At 45.8% G+C, this 24831-nt stretch overlaps 1 protein-coding gene across 3 annotated transcripts in view; it reads right to left on the reverse strand.

The window, feature by feature from the left end:
• Positions 1 to 1146: 1146 nt before the first annotated feature.
• The window catches only part of ELF7 (hydroxyproline-rich glycoprotein family protein), a 42802-nt gene continuing 19117 nt past the window's right edge, over positions 1147 to 24831 (reverse strand). For 2 of the 3 annotated variants that reach the window (XM_087684971.1, XM_087684970.1), the window contains 6 exons: positions 24512 to 24617; positions 24261 to 24347; positions 2441 to 2668; positions 2122 to 2286; positions 1857 to 2022; positions 1147 to 1730 (listed from right to left, as the gene is read on the reverse strand). In XM_087684971.1, coding sequence (XP_087541097.1) covers positions 1885 to 2022; positions 2122 to 2286; positions 2441 to 2668; positions 24261 to 24347; positions 24512 to 24617 — 724 coding nt within the window. In that variant the 3' untranslated portion in view covers positions 1147 to 1730; positions 1857 to 1884. The remainder of the gene's footprint in view (positions 1731 to 1856; positions 2023 to 2121; positions 2287 to 2440; positions 2669 to 24260; positions 24348 to 24511; positions 24618 to 24831) is intronic. The other variant, XM_087684972.1, reaches the window with a different exon arrangement.

Below are 24831 nucleotides of genomic sequence, written 5' to 3' on the forward strand. Positions count from 1 at the left end.
GCAACATAGCAAGTAAATGGCATTAATATAACACCCTTAAAATACCACTCATTTTTTAGCCTCTCTTTACATAAATACAACCTCGCTTGCCATTGGGAAGCATGGGCCCTCAGCAAGCTCTGAGAAGCATGGTAAGTCCAACTTACTAAATCGTGTTCACAACCAGATACCTTCAAGAAGCTTGTAGGGTGTTGCACCTATCAAACCTGCCAAAGGGAATAAATGGCTGTACAACATATATGGAACTACATTCAAAGCCATTTCCCCATAAAAACACAAGTTTTGGTCGCAAAAGTAAAAAAAATAGGGATACACACAGCATGTAGCGTACATGTTCATAGGTTCATTAAAACCATGATGACTCGTGGAAGATTTACAACCATGCTGCTAGCAAACAAAGGCTGGTGTGTAAGAGATTTCTTCAGCATGTCCCTTGAATTTGGATGTGCAACATCAAACAAATGAGCAGAGGGTTCACAGCTAGTTAGGTACAGCAACAAAGTTGGACATGGTGAAAAATGTGAGTTTTATAATCGGTCAATGAAAAGGAACCTTAGAACTAACAAGCATGCTAAACTACCAATCAGAACCAAAGCATGAGACTACTATCAATTTTGGAAATCTGAGCATTAAGGCTTGAATGGATCAAAAGGCTTGAGACAAAAACAGTGGCCCACTATCACACACATATGCGTACCTACAGAACAGGATGCACAGGCACCAACACCACCCAAGTGTGCACACACGTGAAAAAACATAGTTGAATGCTCATTCTCAAGATGCTCTTCTCAGCTGCTTGATCTTCTTTTGAGAGCTCATATGACCAGACCATTTTGAGCCCCAATCTCATTTTAATTTTGTTACCAGCACCCCCTCTTGCTGTGAAGCAGATAATGCATCCAATGTATCTACTTGCATTCACTTATCTCAATCACATTTCCAGACACTTGAACCAAATGAATGCCTGGACTTACATAAACACGCTGCTACCCCAAGACCAAATGGTGTATTAACATTCTAGAGCTGGTGTTTTGCAGATTTTGGTTGTCCCAGAGGAATAACCCAAGAAACTTAGTTTTGATTGCAATCAATAGAACACACCGTTAGGTTGCATGAATGCCTTTCACCAGTATTGAACACTGTAGAAATGAAAGCTCAATGCTTCTTAGAAGCAAATGAAAAAGAGTTACTGCTTCAAATATAGCAAAGTGTTAACATAGCCTGTTGTGCTGTTCATCTGAGGTTGCCTCACAATACCTGTTCAAGAATCCTTCTACGTAGTGTATAAGTAGCTAGAAAGCCCTGCAGCCCTGTGCTACTGTTCTGACATAGGGTGCATCGCTCCTGATACTGCAGGCCTCGAAACTTGGATGGTAACAATTTTTAAGGGACCACTTTGGTGCCTATACCCCATTTCTGCAGCAGCTCAAATGATTGTATCCTTTAATGCCTGAAATTCCGGATTATTCACCCCCCTTGTTTAATTAAGTAAAAGAACGGAAGTGGTTAGAAAGGGTAAGCTCTGCTTAAAAATTTACAGATAAACAAATTTTCATCATCAGGCTTCAGGAGAAATCATGGCTAATGCAGTTGGCAACTCATTGGCATCATGTAGTCCACAGTAGTTTAACCCGAGAAAGAGCCACATCCACCGATCCAATAATACCAGAACAATAACTTGAGAATCCAGCCTTTCATTCTTAAAAAGAATGTTTTGACTTGTACAATCACTGCACAAGGGACGGGCTTACTTTAGGATTATAAGTAAACATCAGTTCCAGAACTCCCTATTGTGTATCCAGATATATTGCGAAAAATGCATTAATAAATTCAAAAACTTAGTTGCAGCTTTCAACCTGTTAATCACCGGTTAATTGGAGCTCCTCACATGTAATCTTCCTCATCATCACTAGTATGCCTCTTTTTAGCTTCTTTGCGTTTTGAAACCTGAACTGCTTCCATCTCACCAGAGTGCCTGCGCTTGCCTCCTCGAGAGGTTAGACCTTCAGCAGGGGTTGCCCCCTAAGGATCAAACATAATAATGTCAATACACCTTCTCACAGAACAATCTGCTGAAACCTCCAACAGGGGAATACAACTTTCACATTTCAATCCATTCACCTCCATTAGTGCTTCTCTTAGATTCTCCCGCTCTTCTTCCTCTTCTTGCGTAAGCTCGCGTCGTCGTATTGTCACACTTGATGGAACAGCAAATGCGTTTTCTCCTTCATCTTTGGAGCGCTCTTTTGCTTTCCTTTTCTGAAGTGACATTTTATGATGCAAGGGCTGCCAGTGCAGGGAGCTGAATCAGCCAAGAAAAACCCCAGAATTTTTGAAAACCGCACTATTTTAGTGCTACCTTGTGCTGGCTAATCAGTGCTTGTTAAGCCGCACTCAGAAAAACAAGACCAAGCAACAAAATGAAATATTAAACGCTCACCAAATACTGCACTGAATCCTCTCCAAACGTAAACACATAGTTAGCATTATGGTGAGACTCTTCCGGCCTCATCTGCCAAATCACCAGTGTCGTTGTAAACATCCAAATCATATAATTTATAAAGCAACCATATGATACATGTTGAAATGGGTCCAACACAAACCTCACCTCAAAGTGATACTCTCTCATCCAGGTGTACGACATTTCATCAAGGAAGTCATTAGCAAGCTGAAATAAAAACATAGAAAAAACGTTACACCACACTATTTTCTGCATACATCTGAAGCTGATAAGCATATGTAAGTGTATCAGACGACATGGAAATCCTCAGTTAACATAGCCTTTCGCAGTTAATTTTAAGAACTTGTACAATTCATTGGTCAGTCACAAAACATTTCATTTTCACTAACATTACGTCTTTAACCTAACACAAAGGAGTTATCAAGAGTAAGGCATTCAAGGAGGGCAAAGTTAACAGTAGAACTGAACCACAAATTTTTTTACTTTATATAACCAATGAGACAAAATTGCCTTTATGCAATTAGAATGCACAATGTTAAACTGGGCCATAGACAGGCAGCCGCTCTTTTTGGCCCCTGGTCCAGTGAACAATCCTACAACAACTGAAAAATCATCACCCAGCAATAAAAGGAATTCATATTAGCTAAGAGGATCCTAAATTGATTTAGTCACAATCAAAAAATTGTGAAATTGTTGCTCTGTTTTGAAGGTTGAAATGTTCCATTTCAAATAAAGAAAGGGAATTGGTATCAAAGAGGCTTTGATAATTCTGATCATTTCACTTGCACCTATATATATTACTGTGAGAAAGAAAACATAATCTTGTGTAATCTGGATTGAGAATTTTCTTTCTTGGAAAAGGGTGTGGAACGTCACCACCCATGACTTGGAACAGGAATTATTAATTCAGTTAATTGAGTTATGTTGGACAGCCAACTCAACCATCACGTCGCGCTGCTGTCCCCCCGCCCCGATTACGCGCCATTTGACTGATCGCCCATCCGTCCGATCGCTGCTGTCCCCCTGCCCGCCCGATCGCCCGTCCGCCCGATCGCTGCAATCCAACTGATAGCCCGTCTGTCCGTCCGTCCATCCGATCGCCCGTCCGTCCTATCACTGCCATCCGACTGATCGCCCCCCCGCCCCGATTACGCGCCATCCGACTGTCCATCCGCTGTCTGATCGCTCGCCCCGCGGTTTGGCTTTCCCCCCCCCCCCCCCCTTCTTTTTCCCCCTCCCCTCCAATTGCTCCCTCCCCCTGCAGCAACTCCCCTTTCAGCAGCACAACAGCGCGATAGGTAGGTTCTCCCAGAAGGGACGGGCAATGGAAACCTTTGGTTAGACGCCGGCGTACTCACCGAGTGCCCCCCAGTTGAACACCTTGCGCGTAGTCCTCTCTGAGGAGCAGCTCTTAGCCGTCCGAGCTAAGGAGCTGGAGCTAATGGAAACAGCAATTTATCGCCAGGTAGTAAGACATTCCCAGATAGGGCCCAGCTTCGGGACTGGCTCCACCCCATGCAGAGCATCGGCACGGCGCAGACCATGGAGGCGGTCCTATTGGGCCAAGGGATCTTCATGGTCCGCCTCAGTTCAGCAGACGCAACTCGCGAGCTACTCACCAATTCACTATATGCATCCACGAAGGGGGTCATATACATGGTCCCTTGGTACAGTGGCTTCACTGTGGAGGCGTTTGCACTCCAAAACAGGTTTCTTCGGCACCCGGTCACCCTCCTCTTCCCCGGCTTGGCAATTGAGTACCGCCAGTTGGTGGAAGACTTTGGGAGGCTCTTCGGCCCTGTCCTTCGCGGATGCAGTGACAGCGGCAGGGGTCCCAAAGGTACGGGTGGCGGTGAAGGAGGTCAAGAATATCCCACAATTCCTAGAGATTGAGGCAGGCGGGCATTCCTTTAGGCAGCAGGTAATTGTGACTGGGCAACCAGGGCAGTGCTTGCGCTGCCACGACTTTGGGCATCAAGCAGCAGTCTGTACAAGGTTTGGAGCCAAGGCGGCTCCATCCACAGGTCCGCAGATGGACACCGACGGTTTCACAAGGGTCCAGAGGCGACAAAGAGGGAGACGGCAAGGGGGGGCGCAGCCAGCCCCTCAGGCCCAGCCTCATTAGCAGGGTGATGGCGGATGAGCGCCCCCCTTTTGGCAGAGCACTCCACAACCCCCCCTGTCCGCCCCACCCGACAGGACCGATCCCCCCCATTTTCTCCACATAAGCCACAGACTGCCTCGTAGGAGCCCCCACAGGCCCCTCACCCACCCCCCCCCCCCCCCTCCCTCCACTGACCTTGGCCCACAGTCCCCCCTCGCCAGGGCTACCACCCCCTCCCCACACCCACCATGCATCTCTAGCCATCCCACCATAGCTCGATCCACTCCACCCCCATCACCCCCCCTACCGAGCACCCCCCCTAATCCACACCCAGGTCAGGTGAGCCCCCCCAGACCCACTCCCCCTCCTCCCATAGGAGGTGATGAGCCACACACACCTACCTCCTCTGCACACCAGCAGCCCCCCCCCCCTCCCGTCCACACAGCCACCAGCTCATCTGCCCCTGCCACCCGCCATACCTTCTCGAGATAGGTACAGCTGCTGCCACGAGTTTTTTCGCAATGGCCCATGGTCTTACCTGCGAGTTGCGGAGCACGGAGTGTTCCCACTACCTCTAGAGGTGGGGATCTTCGTGGTTCGTAAGTCAAGAAGGGGCAAGGTCCACCTACTTGCACCACCAGATGGACCAAACTACGCTTTCTTTTTTCAGTCATCCTTCTCAGAAGAGTGGATGACTATACAGATTGAGGAGGAATTGAAGAGTCAGGTGGCAGATCGCATCTCCCAGTGGATGGGAGATGAAGGACTAGCACTGTTCACACAACAGTGGCCAGGCTGTATGATGGACAATAACTGGTGGGCTAGCGCCGACGTCCTGCATTTGAGCATTATCTTTCAAGCCCCCCCACAATGGGGAGCGCCAAGGAACGTGATCGAGTGGCCCTCGGCACAGGCGGCCCGCTTCTACCAGTGTACAGAGTCGCGGTTTTCAGCATGGCTGATAGATGCATTGATAGTACCACCTAGAGCATCTATCACCCCTATGGTCTGGCCGAGGGCCACCATGGGAAACTGGAGCTCACCATCCAGACCGGCGGCAAAACGTACCTACATGCTTCGCAGTCTTTCTTCCTCATTTGCAACTTCCACACCGAACAAATGCATGTTCCGTCAGTCACAGGTTTCCCTATGAGCCTACATCTTGCATCCTGGAATGTGAACAGTCTCCACTACAATGGGGCGCATGGCTCGAGGAAGCTGATTGTCCGGCAGGAGCTGTAGCCTGCCCTCGCGGGACGGATAGATATCCTACTACTATAGGAGCACAAGCTCACCCTCGCCCAGGCTCAGCGGGTTGGGAAGGTACTACCGGGCAGCTCGCATACTTATTGGGAGCAAGCCATAGGTGCCCACGGCAGGAGCGGAGGCGTTTGCACCTCCATTGGCCCGAGTCTCACCACCTATGTACGAGACCACGGAACGATAGTGGCAGGAAGGGCTCTATGGATCAGACTGGATATTGGGGACTCGTGTATTGGAGTCCTCAATGTCTATGCCCCTACGGAGGTTAGGGCACGCAACAAGTTGTGGGTGGAGATTGTAGATGGACTCCCAGAGGTGGATTCCTAGATTGTTGGAGGAGATTTCAACAATCTGGAGGCTTTGGAGGACCAACAGGGCAGAGGAAGAAATTATCAGGGCATGGCTGGGGAGGAGCAGAAGGCATGGGAGGTCTTTTTGCTAGCAGTCGGAGCACGGGATGCCTGGAAAGACCCTGCCTTCCACAAGAGGGAGAGGTCGTTGGACTTTTCTTGGGGTTACAGGCGACTAGACGAAGCCTTGCTGGAGCGGCTGGACAGGTTTTATGTGGGAGAGTGGGGAGGTTCTCGCAGAGGCCAGATTGAGCAGTTGACAGGCACCACACTATCCAATCACTGCCCAGTTCTCCTGGCACTTGATCCCCCAGCATCCGCCCTAGATACACGATCCTGTCGGATCCTTGACTCGATCTATAGGAGGGAGGAGGTGTCGAGACAGATAGAGCAGATCCGGACCAGAGAGTGGGTTAGGAGGGACAGGTTAGCAGAGGAGGTTGCAAAAGTCCTAGCCGAGTCAAGCAGAATTTGCCAAGAGGCAGCCCTACAGGCCAGGCAACAGTGCTGGGAGGAAGAGAGAGCACTCTGGCAGGACCTGGCAGCTACGCAGAGATTGTTGCAGGAGGCACCAGGGGACCCCATCCTCCACGCATAGGAGGTGCGCGCGCGTGCAGCCATTGCTAGCCTAAAGGACAGGCGCTCGGAGTTCTCTTTCCGCACTTCAACAGCCTTTTGGGCTCGAAAGGGAGACACGATGTGCAGGGAGTTCTTCCAGGTGCACCAGCCCCATACCGCGGAAAAACAAATACGCAACCTTAGGGACCAGTATGGGAGGACCCGTTCTAGCACTGATGAGGTGATGGAGATTGCCACCAACTATTACACACGCCTCTTCCAGCAGGAGATAGTGTCAATTAGAGAACAGAGATGCAGACAGCAGGTATGGGATCACATCCCGTCCCTTGTCACAGAGAAGACAGGATACGCCCTCCTAGTCCCCTTCACAGAGAAGGAACTAGAGGAGGCTTTCCATACACAGGATGGGCAAAAATGCCTGGGGGAGAACGGCCTCTCTAAGGCCTTTTTCACTACCTACTGGGAGGTGGTGAAGGATCCCCTATTGAGGGCTTTCCAAGAGATATTCACCTCAGGACAGATGCCAGGGAGGATCTCGGCAGGCCTTATCAGTCTTCTCCCCAAAGGGGGAGACCGGTTGGAGCTATCCCAGTGGAGACCGATCACCTTATTGTCAGTGGCCTATAAGGCTCTGGCAAAGATGATTGGTAGACGATTACGCCATGTGCTTCCAGACATCATTCATGACACACAGACAGGCTTTGTCTAGGATAGGAGCATCCTAGACAATGTATTTACATTCTTTGAGGCGACAAAGTGGGCTAAGCACAATGGGCAAAGCCTCACAATACTACTATTGGACTTCGAGAAAGCATACGACAGGGTGGACTGGGATTTCCTAGAGGGTACCATGGTGAAGTTAGGATTTCCCCACGCTTGGATTCGCGGGGTCTCCGGCCTGTACAAATCAGCAACCAGCAGGGTTCTCATAGGCGGAAGGTGAGGGGAGGAGGTCCGGCTGGAGACATCGGTCCGACAGGGCTGCCCCCTAGCCCCATACCTGTTCCTACTCTTCGCAGAGGCAATGTCCCACTTCCTCAGGTGTGAGTGGACTACGCGGCCTCCGACTTCCAATGAGAGAGGAGACTGAGTTGTTAGAGTCGGAGTACGCAGACGACACAGGACTCTACATAGAGGACGACGATGTGATGCTAGAAAGAATGAGGCTAGCTCTTGAGGTGTTCTCTATTGCAGCAGGTGTGAAAATCAACTGGCGAAAGTCGGTTGGTTTCCTCACAAACCCGAACTCCAGCACGGAGTGGGGAATCCACTTGGGTTTTAGATGGGTGAGCAGAGGGCAGACCGTCCGATACCTAGGGTTCCAGGTGGGACTTGATATCACTCCTGCCCAACAGTTTCTTCCTGTTCTAGACTCTATTAGGAGAAAACTGACCTATTGGAGCACGGCTCGCCTCTCACTAGCCGGTCGAGCCTTGGTGGTTAACCAGGTCCTGCTAGCAATGGCCTGGTACATCGCCTCGTGTTGGTGTTTCTCCTCATCATGCGTAGGGCAGCTTCGCCGCCTAGTGCGGAATTTCATTTGGTCGGGGTCTGATGGCTCTAGAGACTCCACGGCCAAGGTGGCGTGGGCGACCATCATACGACATCGATCACAGGGAGGGCTTGGGATCATAGACCCAGAATATCAGAGTATGGCCCTCTTGGGCAAGTTAGTTGTCCGCGGACTCACACCAGGTGGGCAGACCTGGAAGGTCTTACTGCAGGAGGGCCTTCAGGACTGTAAACCGAGGCTGGGCGGGGAGTGGAGGCCGTCCCTGAGATGGATCTTCACTTCAGCCCAGATTACCCCGCCCAGATCACCTTTCCTATGGAGCCTACTCCGCATGTGGCAGGGCCTCCATAAGGCCCTAATCCAGAGCCCCCAGGGTTGCCAGGAGAAAAAAGACCGTCAGCCGATGATCTGGAACCTCCAGGTCAAAGATAGGGAAGGGGCACAAATAGGTGAGCGTCCCCCACATCCAGCGGGCTGGGTGGGAGGCCGGCCCGGCTCGTTCTATCAGGACATGGCAGGAGGTGTACAGGATGGCAGACAAGGAGGTGCTACAACGAATATCAGGGTGCACGAGAGGAGTGGAGTTGAGGAGAAGAGAGATAGACGCAGCAATACCTCCGGAGTGGCTTGCCCCCCCGATACGAGAACCGATAGAGGCCGGGGAGGAATGGGCAGCCAGGTTCTCTCCAGCAGGGATCCCTCTTCAGGTGGCAGGTAGAGTGGGTGGCGCCCCCCAGGGGACCTTCTTTGCCGTTCAGGAGAGGGGACGTCTGACCCTTGACAGAGGGCAACAGGATGAGGGGATTGCCACCCTTTCATGGAGGAGGATTTGGGTGGTGGGTCTTCAGGGGAAGACTTGGCGACTAGACCCCTATGTTTTCTGGATGGAGCTCAAGGAGTGGCGCCTTTGGATCTAGGAGGGTAGACCGCTTAATGAGCTGGAGTGGGATCCAGGAGAGTGGCTATGGCCGGCCTCTGCGGTTGCAAAAAAGCCACCCAGGTTCCTAGAATACACTGTCAGGATTGGCAGACATGTACTAATACAGGAGGATATGGATTGGGCGCCGTCATGCAACAGGCACTGGGCGGAGCACAGCATCACGAAGCCCTTCCGACGGACCTTCTGGCGCTGCCTATGGGATAGCTGGAGGCCGAGGAGGGTGTCGTATTTTTTATGGCTGGTGGCACATGGAGGATTGGCGGTGGAAAGCTAGCTTGCCCAGATGCAGGAGGGAGGTTGTAAGCGCTGCACACAGCAATTTCTAGAAACCCCAAAACACTGCCTTTGGTCTTGTGAGGAGGCGCAACTAGTGTGGAGAGGTGCATGCCGTATCCTTCGACGTTTAGCCCCCAGCCTCGAGTATATTTCATGGGGAGCTTTCTGTTGGCAGGCAGTCAGCCAGGGCCGTCACCTTCTATATGAGGCCGGGATGCAGGGCACGATCTTCATGATCGAGGAAGGGTCATGCACATTGGTTGGTGTGGAAGCCTTACCTATCCGACAGGTACTGGAGCCCACAGCAGACCGCTCAGAGATATGGGAGATCATAGGGAGTCTTACTGGATGGCACATCTGGAAGGCACGATGCCAGGTGGCCTTCGGCAGTGAGAGACTCTCAGCACCTGCGACCTTAGCAGAGCTATGGACCTCCATCATTCACTCCCTCCGCAGCCGATGGGGTCAGGTGCAGGGCAAGTCCAGGGCTCATCAGGAGCTCCGTGGTCACTTCATGCGTACCTAGGGCGGCCAAGGCCTATTCTTCGTGATGCAAGCAGGTAGTCCCGTTTGGCGATATACCCCTCCCATGGCTTCTTGCCCCCATCCCCCCTAAACCACCTTGAGAGGCTTGTATACATGATGTAGTGGTGACTTTGCATCAGCTCCAGTTTATTCTGTTGAGCATGAGCACTCTGTTGTAATCAGTTTTTTTGAGTAATATAATCAGCCACATTCTACTGGAAAAAAAAAAGGGAATTATTAATTCATATGCCATTGAAAACATCATGAAGATGGGAGGACCATGTAGTTGGGCTTGGATTATGAACAACCCATAATACTATAGTGAAGAGTGAAAACCGAGCAGAGAGAAAGATCTGAACCCTAAAATCAACTGCAGTTGTATTTTATAAGATAAGAAGAAGAAGGATCTAATGAATGAATGAATAAATGAATGAATGAATGCATTAATTCTCATGGCAGTGGGCCAAGGGAGAATGCCAAAGAGTGTCTGAGCAGTGCAAGTAGCAGCAAGCAGCAGCTGGAGATGTAGGGGATAGGCTGGGGTAGGCATCCAAGTAGCAGGGATGAAAAGGGAGCTGTCTGGGTGTGGACAGCAGCAGGGAGGAAGCGCATGGAGGCTTGCAACAGCACTGGCAACAAGGCAACGGCACAAGGGGTTTCTGAGCATTTGTCCTATTGCCAAACTAAAGTGATTTTTAAAAGAATAATCCTTTTAAGTGCTATTTTTGCAGAGTTACACTAGGCTGAAATTTGTCCTACTGCCCAAATGCATGATAATTTTGTGTTAATTGAGACCTTTAATTTTGATTGCTCAACAAATACTCCCTCCTGTAACCTTGATCATGCAAACAGAACATCATGTAGTATACCAGAACAGACATCTCTTAACCCATTGTCTCATGGGTCGATTCTATTGCCTATGTGATTTTCCTTGAGCTCTGTTCACACTCTCTTATCCTTTTCTGAGTTGTGCTTACAGATGGTATGAAAACCAAACTGGTGACAATCATGCTGGCTGGAAGAGCTCACGAAAGGTGGACCAGCATCTAAGGCAAATGCAAACACACACACAGCTTGCGAGTACACAAGCTATAGCTGAATAATAGATTGAGGGAGAAGATGTGAGATATGAAAGTATAAAGATAGGGCCTTATTTTAAACACCTAGGGATGACCCTAGTGTTAGAGAGTGACATTCCCTGGACAGGCAAGTGCAGTTTTCAGCAAGCAGTCCATGTGGCAGGAGTGCAGGCAGCAGGGCAGACGACATGTGGCAGGTCGGCTAGGCACAAGTGACACATGGCAGGCAGTCGGACTGCAGCAATCGGACAGCAGTCTGCAGCAGACCTGCATTATTTTTCGTGTTTTTCCCAGCCTATTTATAGGCCCTGATTTCAGCAATCTCTATCAGTCATTTTCACAGATTTAAGGCTACAGACCATGGAGACTGCTCTTAGGGCTGATGGAAACTGAGATCTTCGAGGTGGAGACACACGCAGATATTCTCTCTGCACCCATGTATATTTCTGCATTCCTATACAGCATTCTTCACTACAGATTTTCTGTGTTTCACTCTCTCTCTCTCTCTCTCTCTCTCTCTCTCTATCTTCACTCTTTGTCTTGGTCATTCACTTCCGCATTGCTTCCCTCTCACATGGTATCAGAGCATTGAAGGACTAACCTAGGGTGGATCCAACTGAAGAGGAGATTTCAGCACAACACAAGGCTGCGTTTTCGATGTTCAAGTGCAAGGAGATGGGTTGCGCATCAGAACAAGGCTAAGGCGAGCATGGGCATGTGAGAAAGGAGAAGATTTGCCGAAGCTGCTGCTGGTCTTTGCTGTTAGAGAAGGAAGAAGGCTGTGTTTTGGACCTTCAAGTGCAGATTTTACCTTTTCATCGCCTCCGGCGGGTGAAGAAGGAGCGGGACGAGCGACCAAGAGCCCTAATAAGCTGTATTTTCACAATCAGAGGGGGGCTGCTCTTTGTGTTTTGTGCAAGCATTGTAGATGAAGATGTCTTCTGAAGCCGAGACAGAGTTTCAGGCGATCGTGGATTGGAAGGTGCCTGTCTCACCAGCTCTTCCATCCGATCAAAAGCTCGATGGAGAGAATTACCGCATCTGGTAGGTCATGATGCTTGCCATTTTGGAGTCCTATGATTTAGTGGAGCTTGTTACGGAGGCTATTCATCGTCCTTCTTCGCGAGACGAGCCTAGACTCTCTTCCAGTGATAAGGTAGAGTTGGCAAAGGCTCACGCACATTGGGATAAACTCAATGCTCGCATTCGCTCATTTTTATCTCTCATGTACTACAACTGTTATCTCTCATATAGAGCATTTGACGGTGGCCCAAGAGATATGGCTAGAGCTTGATTAGATGTACAATCGGATGACCGTCATGAAGAAAGTTTCTTTGGAAGTGTAGATGCAGACCATGAGTGTCAATAAGTTATCTTCTATACGGGAGCATATCAACAAGCTAAGGCACCTTCAGAAGCAAGTTCAAAACACAAGGAAGGTAATCACTTTTGAAGACATGGCAATAACTCTTCTTTCACAGTTACCGCCCATCTTCAGTGGTTTTTATTCCGCCTTGATTGCTTCAAGGCAGTTTGAGACTCTTCAGTGGAAAGAGTTAGTTCCTATGGTCTTGGACCAAGAGGAGCAACTGAAAGGTACCAATGCTTCCAAATCTGAGGCATTGGTTGGTCAATCCTCTCAAAATAAGAAGAAGGACCAAAAGAAGGAGGAGGACAAATCTAAGAAGGACAAAGACAAGAAGTCTATTTGTCACATTTATGGCAAAACATGTCACTGGAAGAAGGATTGCCCCAACAAGAAGAAGAAGGAGAAGGAGAAGAATGAGAAATCTTCAAAGGATTCTGGAGCGGTGGCTGCTTGCTCATCAGATGCTTTCCTCCACTTGGAGATGGTTGAAGATTTGACCTTGACGGCTTCTGATGCTACGTTGACAGCCCCATACACTCCAGAGAGGATTGTGGATAGCGGTGCCTCACGGCACATGACTCCTTCAACAGGTGTTGCTCATTTGTAACCTTTGAGTGGCCAAATTCTCATTAGAGACAGTTCATCTATTCCTATATAAGGACGGGGCAGCATGCATCTTATTCCAGATGGACATGGTGATCCCATACATCCAAGGTACTTTATGTGCCAGCTTTGGGGTACCATCTCCTGTCAGTGCACAAGATTTGTGCACTCCGCCTTTTGGTCGAATTTGATGAGAATCCTTTTCGGATTCTTGATTGTGGATTGAGACATGTTCTTTCTTCAGGTATTGAGGAGAATGGAGTCTACAAGTTGCGGTCTTCTTCTACCTTGACTTCTCTTCTTCTTACCTCCCAAACTCAATACGAGCTTTAGAATGCTCGGTTTCGCCACCTCAATTCTGATTACCTTCAAAAGGCGTCAAAGGGACGGCTTGTTCGAGTTTTGTCGGATATTGTGGTGAGCCAACAACCTTGTGTATCTTGCTTCCGTGGGAAGCAAACTTGTGATGTCGTTTTCAACAAAGCTTTGAGGCGGTCTTCCTCACCCTTAGAGCTTGTTTCTACCGATCTTTGTGGACCAATGAGGATGGAGTCCCTTAGAGGAAGCTTGTATTTCATGCTAATTGTGAATGATTACAGCAAGATGACATGGGCTTATGTCTTGAAGCTGAAGTCAGAGGCTTTCTCCAACTTTAAGGATTGGTTGCTCTTTGAGGAGAACCGATTAGGCCGGAAGCTGAAGACCTTACAATCGAATAAGGGCGGAGAATTTGTTTCTAATGAGTTTGCTCATTTTTGTGCAAATCATGGTATTCACCAAGAGTTTGCCAATACAAACACCCCTCAGAAGAATGGCATCTTGGAGTGGAAGAATCGCAATGTGATCGAGATGGCTTGTACCATGAAATATGCATCGTCAAACACCTCAATGTCTATGGGCTGAGGCTATGGCTACTGCAACTCACATCCTTAATCGTTCCCCTACTTCCACTGTTGTTGATATGACTCCATATGAGACACACTTTGGGTCTAAGCCAAATATTTCTTATTCAAGGTGTTTGGGTGTGATGCCTATGTTCACATCCCGAAGACACAACGTGACAAATTTGAAGCGGCTTCCAAAAGACAAGTTTTGTGGGCTATAGCTCGCAGTCTCAAGGCTACCAATTGTATGATCTTGTTAAGTGTAATGTCTACACGAGCTGTGATATTCGGTTCGTGAAAGTTTCAGCCTCAGAGAGGGGTGAGAAACACCCTATTCTTAGAGATCCCAATGATAGCTGGGCACCGGCAACAGTTTCTCTGGAGCCTGTGCCTCTTGAGGACTCTTCTTTAGATAAGGAGCTTAGTTCTCAGCCACTGGATTCACCAACTGCTCCCCCGCCCTCGGTATATCCTCTTGAAACTTCAGTAAATAGCGAGCGACAAGACGAGATCCAGCCTCCTTCTTGTCGGGCTCGTGACACTCTTCCTGATGCAGGGATTGAGGGGATCCTTGAGGAGTGGCAGCCGCAAGATGGACCACAACGTTCTCAGAGGAACCAAACACATCACACTGAGCTTGTTTACACTAATTATTGTTTGATGACTCGTGTCATGCAGGATCGAGAGCCCACTTCCGTAAAGAAGGCTTTACAGCATAATCATTGGCGAAAAGCGATGCAGCAAGAATTAGAGCCGATTGCGAGGAATGGCACTTGGTATCTCCTGCCTAAACCTCCTCATAAGAAGATTATTGGATTCAAATGGGTCTTCAAGACAAAGTATCGCAGTGATCGGCACATTGGACAAGCATAAGGCCCTCCTTGTTGCTAAAGGTTTTGCACAGTACCTAGGCATTGATTTCCATGATACTTTTGCCCCTATAGCTCGGATGGCCACTGTTCACGTAGTGCTTGCCTTGGCTAGCCATAGGAGATAGCTTGTCTATCAGTTGGATGTGAAGTCTACCTTCTTAAATGGGGAGTTGAAGAAGGAGATCTATGTTGAGCAGTCTCCCAGCTTTGATTCATTTGATGGTAAGGTGTACACGTTGCGAAAGACTCTTTATGGCCTTAAGCAAGCTCCCCATGCTATAAAAGAGAAGATTGACTCACAGAGAGAGAGAGAGAGAGAGAGAGAGAGAGCACCAAAAGGAGATGAAAAATGAAAATGGGAGAAGGATTTGTAGGAAATTCTAATAAAAGGTGTTGCTTACACAATGCAAATTTGTTAGCATCATTTATGCATCAAATTTTAGCTTATACCAAAAGGAGATGAAAAATGAAAATGGGAGAACGATTTGTAGGAAATTCTAATAAAAGGTGTTGCTTACACAATGCAAATTTGTTAGCATCATTTATGCATCAAATTTTAGCTTACCAACATCACATAACTCAATATAAATTTCATCACATAAGCAATGCTTCAAATCCATAATTCAAGAGATGTAAATAATGCTACAAATGCCATGCTTTTTACAAGCTTTGCATAGGTATGCTCAATATATTTTAAGGTTGTGTCACTATCAACCTCCTTTTCTTGTAGTGTATACCTTTGGCTAAGTAAGAGTGCCCAATTCTCTCTAGGAGAAATTAGGGTATCAACATTCCAAAGCTGACCCTCAGTTGTATGTACATACCTCACGTGGAGGTCATGTGTTGTTTGTCCTTTATGTGGATGACTTGATTGTGACAAGTGACCATACTCAAATAGTCGAGCAGACGAAGGCAACACTTCATGAGAAGTTTGAGATGACAAATATGAGACTTCTTCACTTCTTTCTAGGTCATGAGATCTATCAGACTCTGAGAGGGATCCTTATTTCCTAGCAATGGTATGTATAGGAGCTCTTGGCTACTTGTGAGATAGAGGGATGCAAGTCTCTTACGACTCCTATGGACCCAAATTGGAAGGCTCCAACTCATTCTGATTCTCCTTTGGCGGATACTATCCGTTACAAGCAATTGGTGAGTTCCTTCATCTAGCTTCTTAATACCTATGTTGACTTATGTTATGATGTAGGTGTGCTGGCCAGATTCATGAGTGAACCCAAGATGGTGCATTGGCAGGCTGCTCAGAGGATTTTGTGGTTCCTGCAAGGGACTCCTGATTTTGGGATTTATTATCCTACTGGTACAGGTGCTACGGACTTGGTACTTACAAGTTGGAGTGATTCAGATTGGGCTGGTAATGTAGATCATCGGAGGTCCACCACACATTATTGTTTTACCTTGGGCGCTAGTGTTGTTTCATGGAGCAGCAAGAAGCAACCTACGATTGCCCTCTCTTCGACTAAGGCAAAGTATCGGGCGGCGTCTTCTACTATATGTGAGATAGTGTGGCTTCGCAAGCTTCTGGAGGAGCTTGACTGCCCACAGACAGGTCCTATTGTTCTCCAATGCAATGAGAGTTACATTGCCTCAGCCAAGGATCTTGTGTTTCATGCTCGAACAAAGCATATTGAGATCCTGTACCATTTCATTCGAGAGAAGATTTTGGATGAGACCATTTCCCTAGTCTATTGTAAGACAGAGGACAATCTTGCAGACTTGTTTACCAAGGCGCTTCCCCAAGCTTTACTTCAACAGCACTCTAGATCCCTTAGCCTTCTACCATGTCCAAGATCTAAGAGGGGATGTTAGAGAGTAACATTCCCTGGACAGGCAGGAGCAATTTTTAGCAGGCAATCCACATGGTAGGAGCGCAAGCAGCAAGGCAGATGACACATGGCAGGTGCAGATGGCACGTGGCAAGCACTTGGACTGCAGCAATCGGCTGCATTTAATGCAATCGACCTGCATTATTTTTCATGTTTTTCCCAACCTATTTATAGGCCCTGATTTCAGCAATCTCTATCAGTTGTTTTCATAGATTTCAAGCTGCAGACCATGGAGACTGCTCTCAGGGATGATGGAGACAGATCTTCAAGGTGGAGACAAACGCAAATAATCTCTCTGCACCCGTGTATATTTCTGCATTCCTATACAGCATTCTTCACTACAGATTTTTTGTGTTTCACTCTCTTTCTCCCTCTCTCTTCTCTCTCTGTTCACCCTTTGTCTTGGTCATTCGCTTGTGCATTGCTTCACTCTGACACCTAGACCCTAACCCCTTTGTGTCATATGGGTGACTAAACCTATAACACAAACATAAGAGAACATGGAAACGTCTTACTTCAATAGGGGCAATGTCTAATCTTGTACAACGAATTTTGGAAAGGAGATATGCAAGATGGGAAGATATCTACAACTAGAAGTAGAACATGACAATGTCTGCTAACAAGCTCAGGGACTTACAACTAGGGTTGATGCAATAAGGGTGCCAAATGGCAGCAAGAGATGTTGACGATGATGAGGGAGACTAGATGAATGAGGCAATATTCAGCACGGTGGAGTGGGCACGCTATAAATAGCCCAAGCTTAGAAATGTGGCCAGCCTTCTGACTGCCTTTTGACCTCTATTATTGCAAGTTAGACGTATTAAAATGCTATCACCGCACCCTAAAATAGCCGCCTAGATCTGTCTACCTTGATAGGGATTGTCCATCCTACCCAAGTGGCTAAAATGCCTACCTAGAATTGGGAACAACAGGCTGATCACACTTGCTGCTGATTTTGATCATAAGATCTACTAAGAATGGGTTGGAGAAGGTGAGAGAAAGCCAAGATGAGAGAGAAATCTGAATTTCTTTGTGAGAAAACCCTAAGATCTGTGTGTTGCTTGCTCCAACTTGCATTTAATGCAATCACCTGTTTGCCAAGCACCTCCGAAATGCTGTCACCTGATCAACAATGCTGTTATGAGCCCTTGGAAGGTGTTTCCTTGCTGTCATATGCTTGTTGAGGCCCCCAAATGGCCATCGTCTGCAGCAAATTGTTGTTCTCTGATCAGAAAATGGACAAGCAGTCCCCCCCCCTTTCCAAGGTTCTAAATTGATTGAATGACTGAGACCCAATCCCCATAAACGTTTTCTTAGTTTGCATGGGCATTTTGGTCAAGTGGCAACCTTCTAAACCCATTTTTCAAGATTGTCCAACCATTCAATTAATTTTCAGAATTAAAAAACTTTGAATATTAATTTTAGCTTTTTTGACCCTGCCTAAAATTAAGTGTGCCCATCCATAATTAAATTGGCTAGGCCATTTGCAACTTGGAATGATCCCCAACCTTTGTTGACCCTTAGATTGATATTAATTAATTAATTAATACTAGTCCCTAGTGTCACCATAACACTTATTTGTTGTATCAGAGTGCAATGGAGTGTGAGACAAGAATGGAGCATGAACCAAGCTGAGAGAGAGTGAGGGAATCCCAAGATGAGTGTATTTGTAAGTATTGTAGTACACAAAGAATAAAAATGTATTCATATGCTAAGGTACAAATAAGGGTGTGTTCACACTTGTAAGTTTATACACAAGGAGATTAATGGGAGTTTATACCCGAAGGGATTTTACACCCAACAACCTCCTACTTAAAGGCCCAAACTGGCATCTTTAAGCTAGCAACTCCCACTAATCGAATGCCATGCTCATGCTGAGCCTTTGCAAGACTTTTAGTGAGAATATTTGCAAGGTCATCTTGGGTTTTGACCTTAGTTAGTGTGACAAGACCATCATCCAAGATCTGTCGAATGAAGTGATACCAAACATCTATGTGTTTGGTACGTACATGGAACATGGCATTCTTAGCCAGACATACTGCACTCTGGCTATCACAACCAAGTACTGGAGTACGTGAAGAAAGACTAAAATCCTTGACCAAACGGCCAAGCCAAATAGCTTTCTCAGAAGCTTCCATGGCTGAAATATATTTAGCATCTATGGTACTTAGTGCTACAATTTTCTACAACCTTGAATACCAAGAAATAGCCCCACCAGCCAAAGTAGAGACATACCCACTGGTAGATTTTCTAGTGTCGAGATCTCCTACCATGTCCAAATCACAAGATCCATGCAACTCTAGTGTATCCTTTCCATAGCATATACACTTGTCTTGTCTACCTTTTAAGCATCTAAAGATACATTTCATTGCTTCCCAATGTGGTTTGCAAGGCCCAATGTGGTTTGCCAAGGTTAGACATGAATCTACTAACAACTCCCACTGCATGAGCAATGTCAGGACGAGTTGCAACCATGGCGTACATCAAAGAACCACAAGTTGATGCATAAGGTATGCCCTTCATAGTAGTAGTAGCTGCATCATCTTTTGGGCAATCGGCTTTGCTAAGCTTTGTATATGGCGGCAAAGGCACACCAAGAGGCTTAGTATTAGCCATATTAAATATGTCAAGTACTTTGCTAATGTACTTGTTTTGTGAGAGAAACAAGTGCTGCCCTCTTATCTTTTTTAATGCACATGCCCAAAATGTGTTCAGCAGGTTCCAAATCTTTCATTAAGAAAGCTGAACTCAGCTGTCTTTTAAGAGCATGTAGAGTATTCTTATGCTTTCCTGCAATTAGCATGCCATCCACATATAAGACCAACACAATAAGGCTTCCATCATCAGCCTTCTTAGTGTATAAGCAATGTTCTGCATGACTGTGTTTGAATCCATGGCTGAGCATAAAAGTATCAGACTTTTTATACCACTGTCTAGGGGCTTGTTTCTCCCCATATAAGTGTGTTTCAGCTTACAAACTAAATGCTCTTTGCCTAGAATAGCAAAACCTTTGGGTTGTTTCATGTACAGCTCTTTATCCAGGTCACCATGAAGAAAAGCAGTCTTCACATCCATCTAATCCAACTCTAAATCCAAGGATGCAATGAGAGCAAACAAAACACAAAGCGTAGTCATCTTCACCACCGGTGAAAAAACCTCCTAGAAGTCTATGCCTTCCTTGTGTGTATAGCCCTTAGCAACCAAACGTGGCTTGTAGTTGGGCTTCCCATCAATACATTTCACCAAATAGCTTTCCTATCCTTGGGCAAAGTTACAAACTCCCATGTGTTATTCGCATACAAAGACTTCATCTCTTCTTGCATAGCAAGCTTCCACTTTCTCTTGTATTCACATAATTGTGCCTCTCTAAATGTCAGAGGCTCACCTTCATCGGTCAATAAGATGCAATCCAAAGATGGCTGAAACGTTTATGGCTGCCTTCTGACATGTGTAGACCTTCTTACCCAATGACCTGTATTGATAGGCAATGGGCCTATATCCTTAGATATGTGCACACCATCACCTGGTGGCTGATTTCCAGCATTTTCTTGCTACTGCAACCTGTTTTCAGCATGTTCTTCTTGCTGTCCTATTCCATCATGTGCATCTATCTCCTATCCATTGTCTTTTGGCTGTAGCACAATAGGTTGCTGCTCATTTTCAGCATCAAAAAGGGACATAATATTCAGCTAATGGTTGCTGAATGGCTGGCTGTTCATGCTGAAATTTGACCTTCTTTTTGTCAAGATCACTGTGTACTATTTTTCAGTAACTTTGCCTCATTAGATACTATGACTCACCTGCATATTATCTTCATGTCCTGAGGAAGCCAAACTCTTTAATCTATTTCTCCCTCATCTCCATATCCCATGAAGATGCCCTTGATGGATTTCATGTCTAGGTTAGTCCTCTGATTTACACGAACATGCACAAAAGCATCACAACCAAAGACACACAAATGGTCATATGAAGCAAGTTTGCCAAGCCAAACCTCTTCACAAGAATGCCATTTTCCAATGCACGATTAGGAGAGCGATTGCACACATGAACTGCAATTTTAAGAGCCTCTCCCCAGAACTGCTGCGGAAGATTAGCTATGGACAGCAGGCATCTCACTTTCTCACAAAGTGTGTGATTATATCTTTCAGTCACACCATTTGATGTAGGATTGTAAGGGGCTGTCGACTCCCTCTTAATGCCATGCATTTCACAAAACTTTTTGAACTCGTTAGAAACATACTCACCCCCATTATCCGTTCTATTAGCTTTTGACTTAAGCCCTTTTTGCGTGGTAACAAAAGCATGAAACCTTTTAAAAGCATCCATCCTTTTTGCTCTCTAATACATACACCCATGACTTTCCATTGAAATCGTCAATAGAAGTGACAAAGTATTGTGCACCCCCATGTGAATTAACAAACATAGTGCACATATCAGAGTGTACTAAGTCAAGAGCATTGGACTTCTTAACAACACCAGAGTAATAAGGAGACTTCGCATGTTTTCCATATATGCAATCATTACAAATGTCGAGACTAGAGCCTCTTACATCAAATCTCCCTAAAGGGAAGAGAACATGATGGCCTTTCTGGATCATATGGCCAAGTTTTTTGTACCAAAGTTTCATCTGTGAAGGAACTTCAGCCACAGCTAAAAACTTGCCAAGTAATTCAGTCCAAGTACATGTACAACAGTAGAACGGATGACTTCCAGCAGTATAACTGAAATTTCAGCATATAATCCATGCATACATCCCTTCCAGGTGACTCCCAGATACACAAAACACCAAAATTCTCTGAATTTCTCCAAAATCTCACAAGTGGGAGAAAAATCTCACTGCTTACAACACCAAGATTGCTTCAGCAATGTTCTCAAAGTGCATTTCAAACATCAATTTTGCCAAAATTCTCAAATTACAGCAACAACCCCAAAATTTTACTGACCAATCTGCTCCAATTGCATTAATACATGATCTTGAGAGTATCAAACAAGCAAAATTAGTAAAATTTTGTCAAATTTTGCAAAAGCCCCAAATTTTTCAGGTCGAAATGTGCACCAATGTTAGTAAATTTTGGCTCGGTTGAGTAAAATTTCACTAATACATGAAAAGCCTTAAAGTTTTCAAGGCCAATGTGCACAATTTCTCCAATTTCCGAGTCAAATTGTCATGTTCTATATCATGGTTTCCAAATTTGGGAAAAGCCCCAAAATGTTTGGCCAAGATGGCACATTGTGCCTGTGCACGTGAACACTCAGTAAGGAAGGAGAAGAAAAATTTGCAAATTATAAAAAAACAAAAGAAAATTGGTCTATCAAATCGTTGACCAAGCCTTGTCACCCGTTGGACGGTCGCCTACGTGACGGCTTGCTAGACTTGCACACAATCACGTGTCTGCCCCACACGAGCTGTTGATTGGTCGCCTGTCTGGTTGCAGGCCCTCGTCACGTGCTGTCCCAACTCACTGCGCCTGACCTGTTGTGCAGCTACCTAGCCTGTCACCTCACAACTCTAGACTGTTGACTGCCTGTCGCCAGCTGCTCACACCGTTGAATGCTGCGCAAAAAGGAGCTTCTTCTCACGTGCAGAACTAACTCACACTTCTTGGGAAGCGCGCACACTGTTACCGTAGCTCTAATACTAGATTGTTGTGTCAAAGTGCAATGGAGTGCGAGACAGGAATGGAGCAGGAACCGAGTTGAGAGTGAGAGTGAGGGAATCCCAAGATGAGTGCACCAATAAGTGTTACAATACACAAAAAATAAAAATGTATTTATATGTTAGGGTACAAATAAGGATGTGTTCACACCAATAAGTTTTTACACACGGAGATTAATGGGAGTTTACATCCGAAGGGACTTTACACCCAACATTATTGGCCAAACAACTGTCCTAGGGTCAAAATTGATCGCCAAAACTTAGTTGGCATAACTTATCATAACTTTTTTGTTTGACACCCAGTGCATCCTCGAGATCCTTGGGTGTTACCTTGAAATGACTGCCATGTGCACCACATGTACTAAACAACCTTGCACATTTGATTAATAACTTAATCAAATGTTATTGGCAAGATTAAAGCATCTCAAAATCTTACATCCTTGTGACATTGGGCCAATTCCTAGTCAAGATTCAAAGGCTCCGCACATCATTACTATAGGCAGGCACCATACAAAGAGAGGAATGTCATTCACAGCTTACCAATTTCTTCTAAACAATGACTACACACACAACTACGTGGAGAGGGATGACAATCTAGAGAGATGAGGAGAGTAGAGCATAATGATGAATACGGGTACAGAGGTACTAGACATAGAAGCTACACCAAAGAGAGATGAGGGAGATTTTCCAATGACATGAGCAACACATGATAGAATTGAGGGATCAATCCAAATGCTACCCTTGTACTATTTCATCGGGGGTGTATGACATACTATACCCACCAATCCTAACTGGGTGGGACTAGATATATGTGTATCATTGAGCTACATAGCTAGACATGTAGTGCTTGATCCTCCTATTGTATCCCTACATGGGCATTGTTTTGTCCTATACATCACTTTAGTTTCTTTTATATCATTGATCATCTTTTAGCATGTCACACTTCGATGTCTAGTGGCGATCAACATTGTACATGGTTTTGTCTCATAGGCCGATTTTGGCCTTAGAAGACATTAATCTATCTATCTTTCTTTCTTATTTGTGATAGAGTCTTTGTCCGTCTATTCATCTTGCCTAGGCGTGTTACGTTGAGGTCCTTCTTACCTTGTGGGACTCTCACAACCCAAGGGTAACTAGGTCAGATCTTGGTCAAGGACATTAAATTTTCCCTTGGAAATGACTTTTGGTGTCATGGGGGTTAGAGATTTAAATGATTTAATGTCCTAGCCTAAGGTTTGTGAAAAGTTTCAATATTTTCAAGTTCAAATCCAGGTGAGCCAACCTTTAATGTTATTTTAATGCGGGCTTGACCAAAGAGCTAGACATTTCATTTTTGCATGTGGAGGCCCCAATTTCTCCCATTCTCGACTACGTGGGGCAGAAGTCAGTTGTGGGTAGGGAGACAGCTATTGAAGCTTCAAGATAGTAGTGCAACAGGATTTGGAGCTGATTCTAGGGCTGTAAACATAAACCTGATCCCAGGTTTTGCATACCAGTACAGTAACACTTCTAGATCAAGGTTCAAAATAAGTTATTTACTCTGAGGCTGGGCACTATTCTAGCCCAACTTTTCCTTGGTTATACCTGAGCTAGGGCACTATTCTAGCTCAATTACACTTCAATTGGGGCGTCAACCCCCTCTCCATTGAGGTTATATTTTCAGCTCAATCACACGTGAGCCTAGTCATCAAACTCAGTTCTACTCCTGCAGAGCAAGATCAATATCTTAAGCCTGGATGTCACATGGACTTTTGAGAGTCATTCAAAAATACTACAAAATCAAAGAGTAAAAGTCTAGTATTAGATTGGGAAAATGAGTCTGAGACTCTAAGTATGCTACTTGACTATAAGTCTTGCCCAAATGAGTCTGAGACTCTAAGTATGCTACTTGACTATAAGTCTTGCCCTTGCTTTGTTACATCACAATTGCAGATGCTCTTACCTCATCCACCTTTGGCACCATGTATGCCAAAAACCTCTCCTGCTTTCCTGCTTCTGATTCTGATAGTACATAGCTCTTTAAGATAGCCTGTCACAATAAGAGGCAACCAGTATAAAATAGAAGGCTTGGATAATTAGCTATTAAACAAACTCAACACAAATAACAGATAAACTTCTCAATGGAAAACGGCAAATTGCAGCTTAGAAAAGATTCTCAATGCTTCATTCCAGGGCTCTACTGTATACACTTACTAGTGCCTCCAGCTCATCACGGACAGATCGATCTAACTTGCTGTGCATTTCAGAATCTGCTGTAGGTTCTCCATCAAAAATTGTGTGAGTAAGCTTGCTTCCCCACCTGTAAGTTGGCTTTAAAGTGAGTTTACATATTTGTAACAATGGCAATAGTTCAGGTATCTACTCACAAATAACTATAAACACTCCAAAAGAAAATAAAGTTTGAACCAATCAAACTCACACAGGTACCCAGCCAAAGGAACACAAGGGAAAGTGGACTTTCTCATGAAAATTAATCGCTTGCATATGCCTTTAGATCTGAAGAGTAAAGGAAT

This window comes from Lygodium microphyllum, chromosome 9 (genome assembly GCF_053477565.2).
Source record: "Lygodium microphyllum isolate KBCC chromosome 9, Lygodium_microphyllum_v1.1.10, whole genome shotgun sequence".
Lineage (NCBI taxonomy): Eukaryota > Viridiplantae > Streptophyta > Polypodiopsida > Schizaeales > Lygodiaceae > Lygodium > Lygodium microphyllum.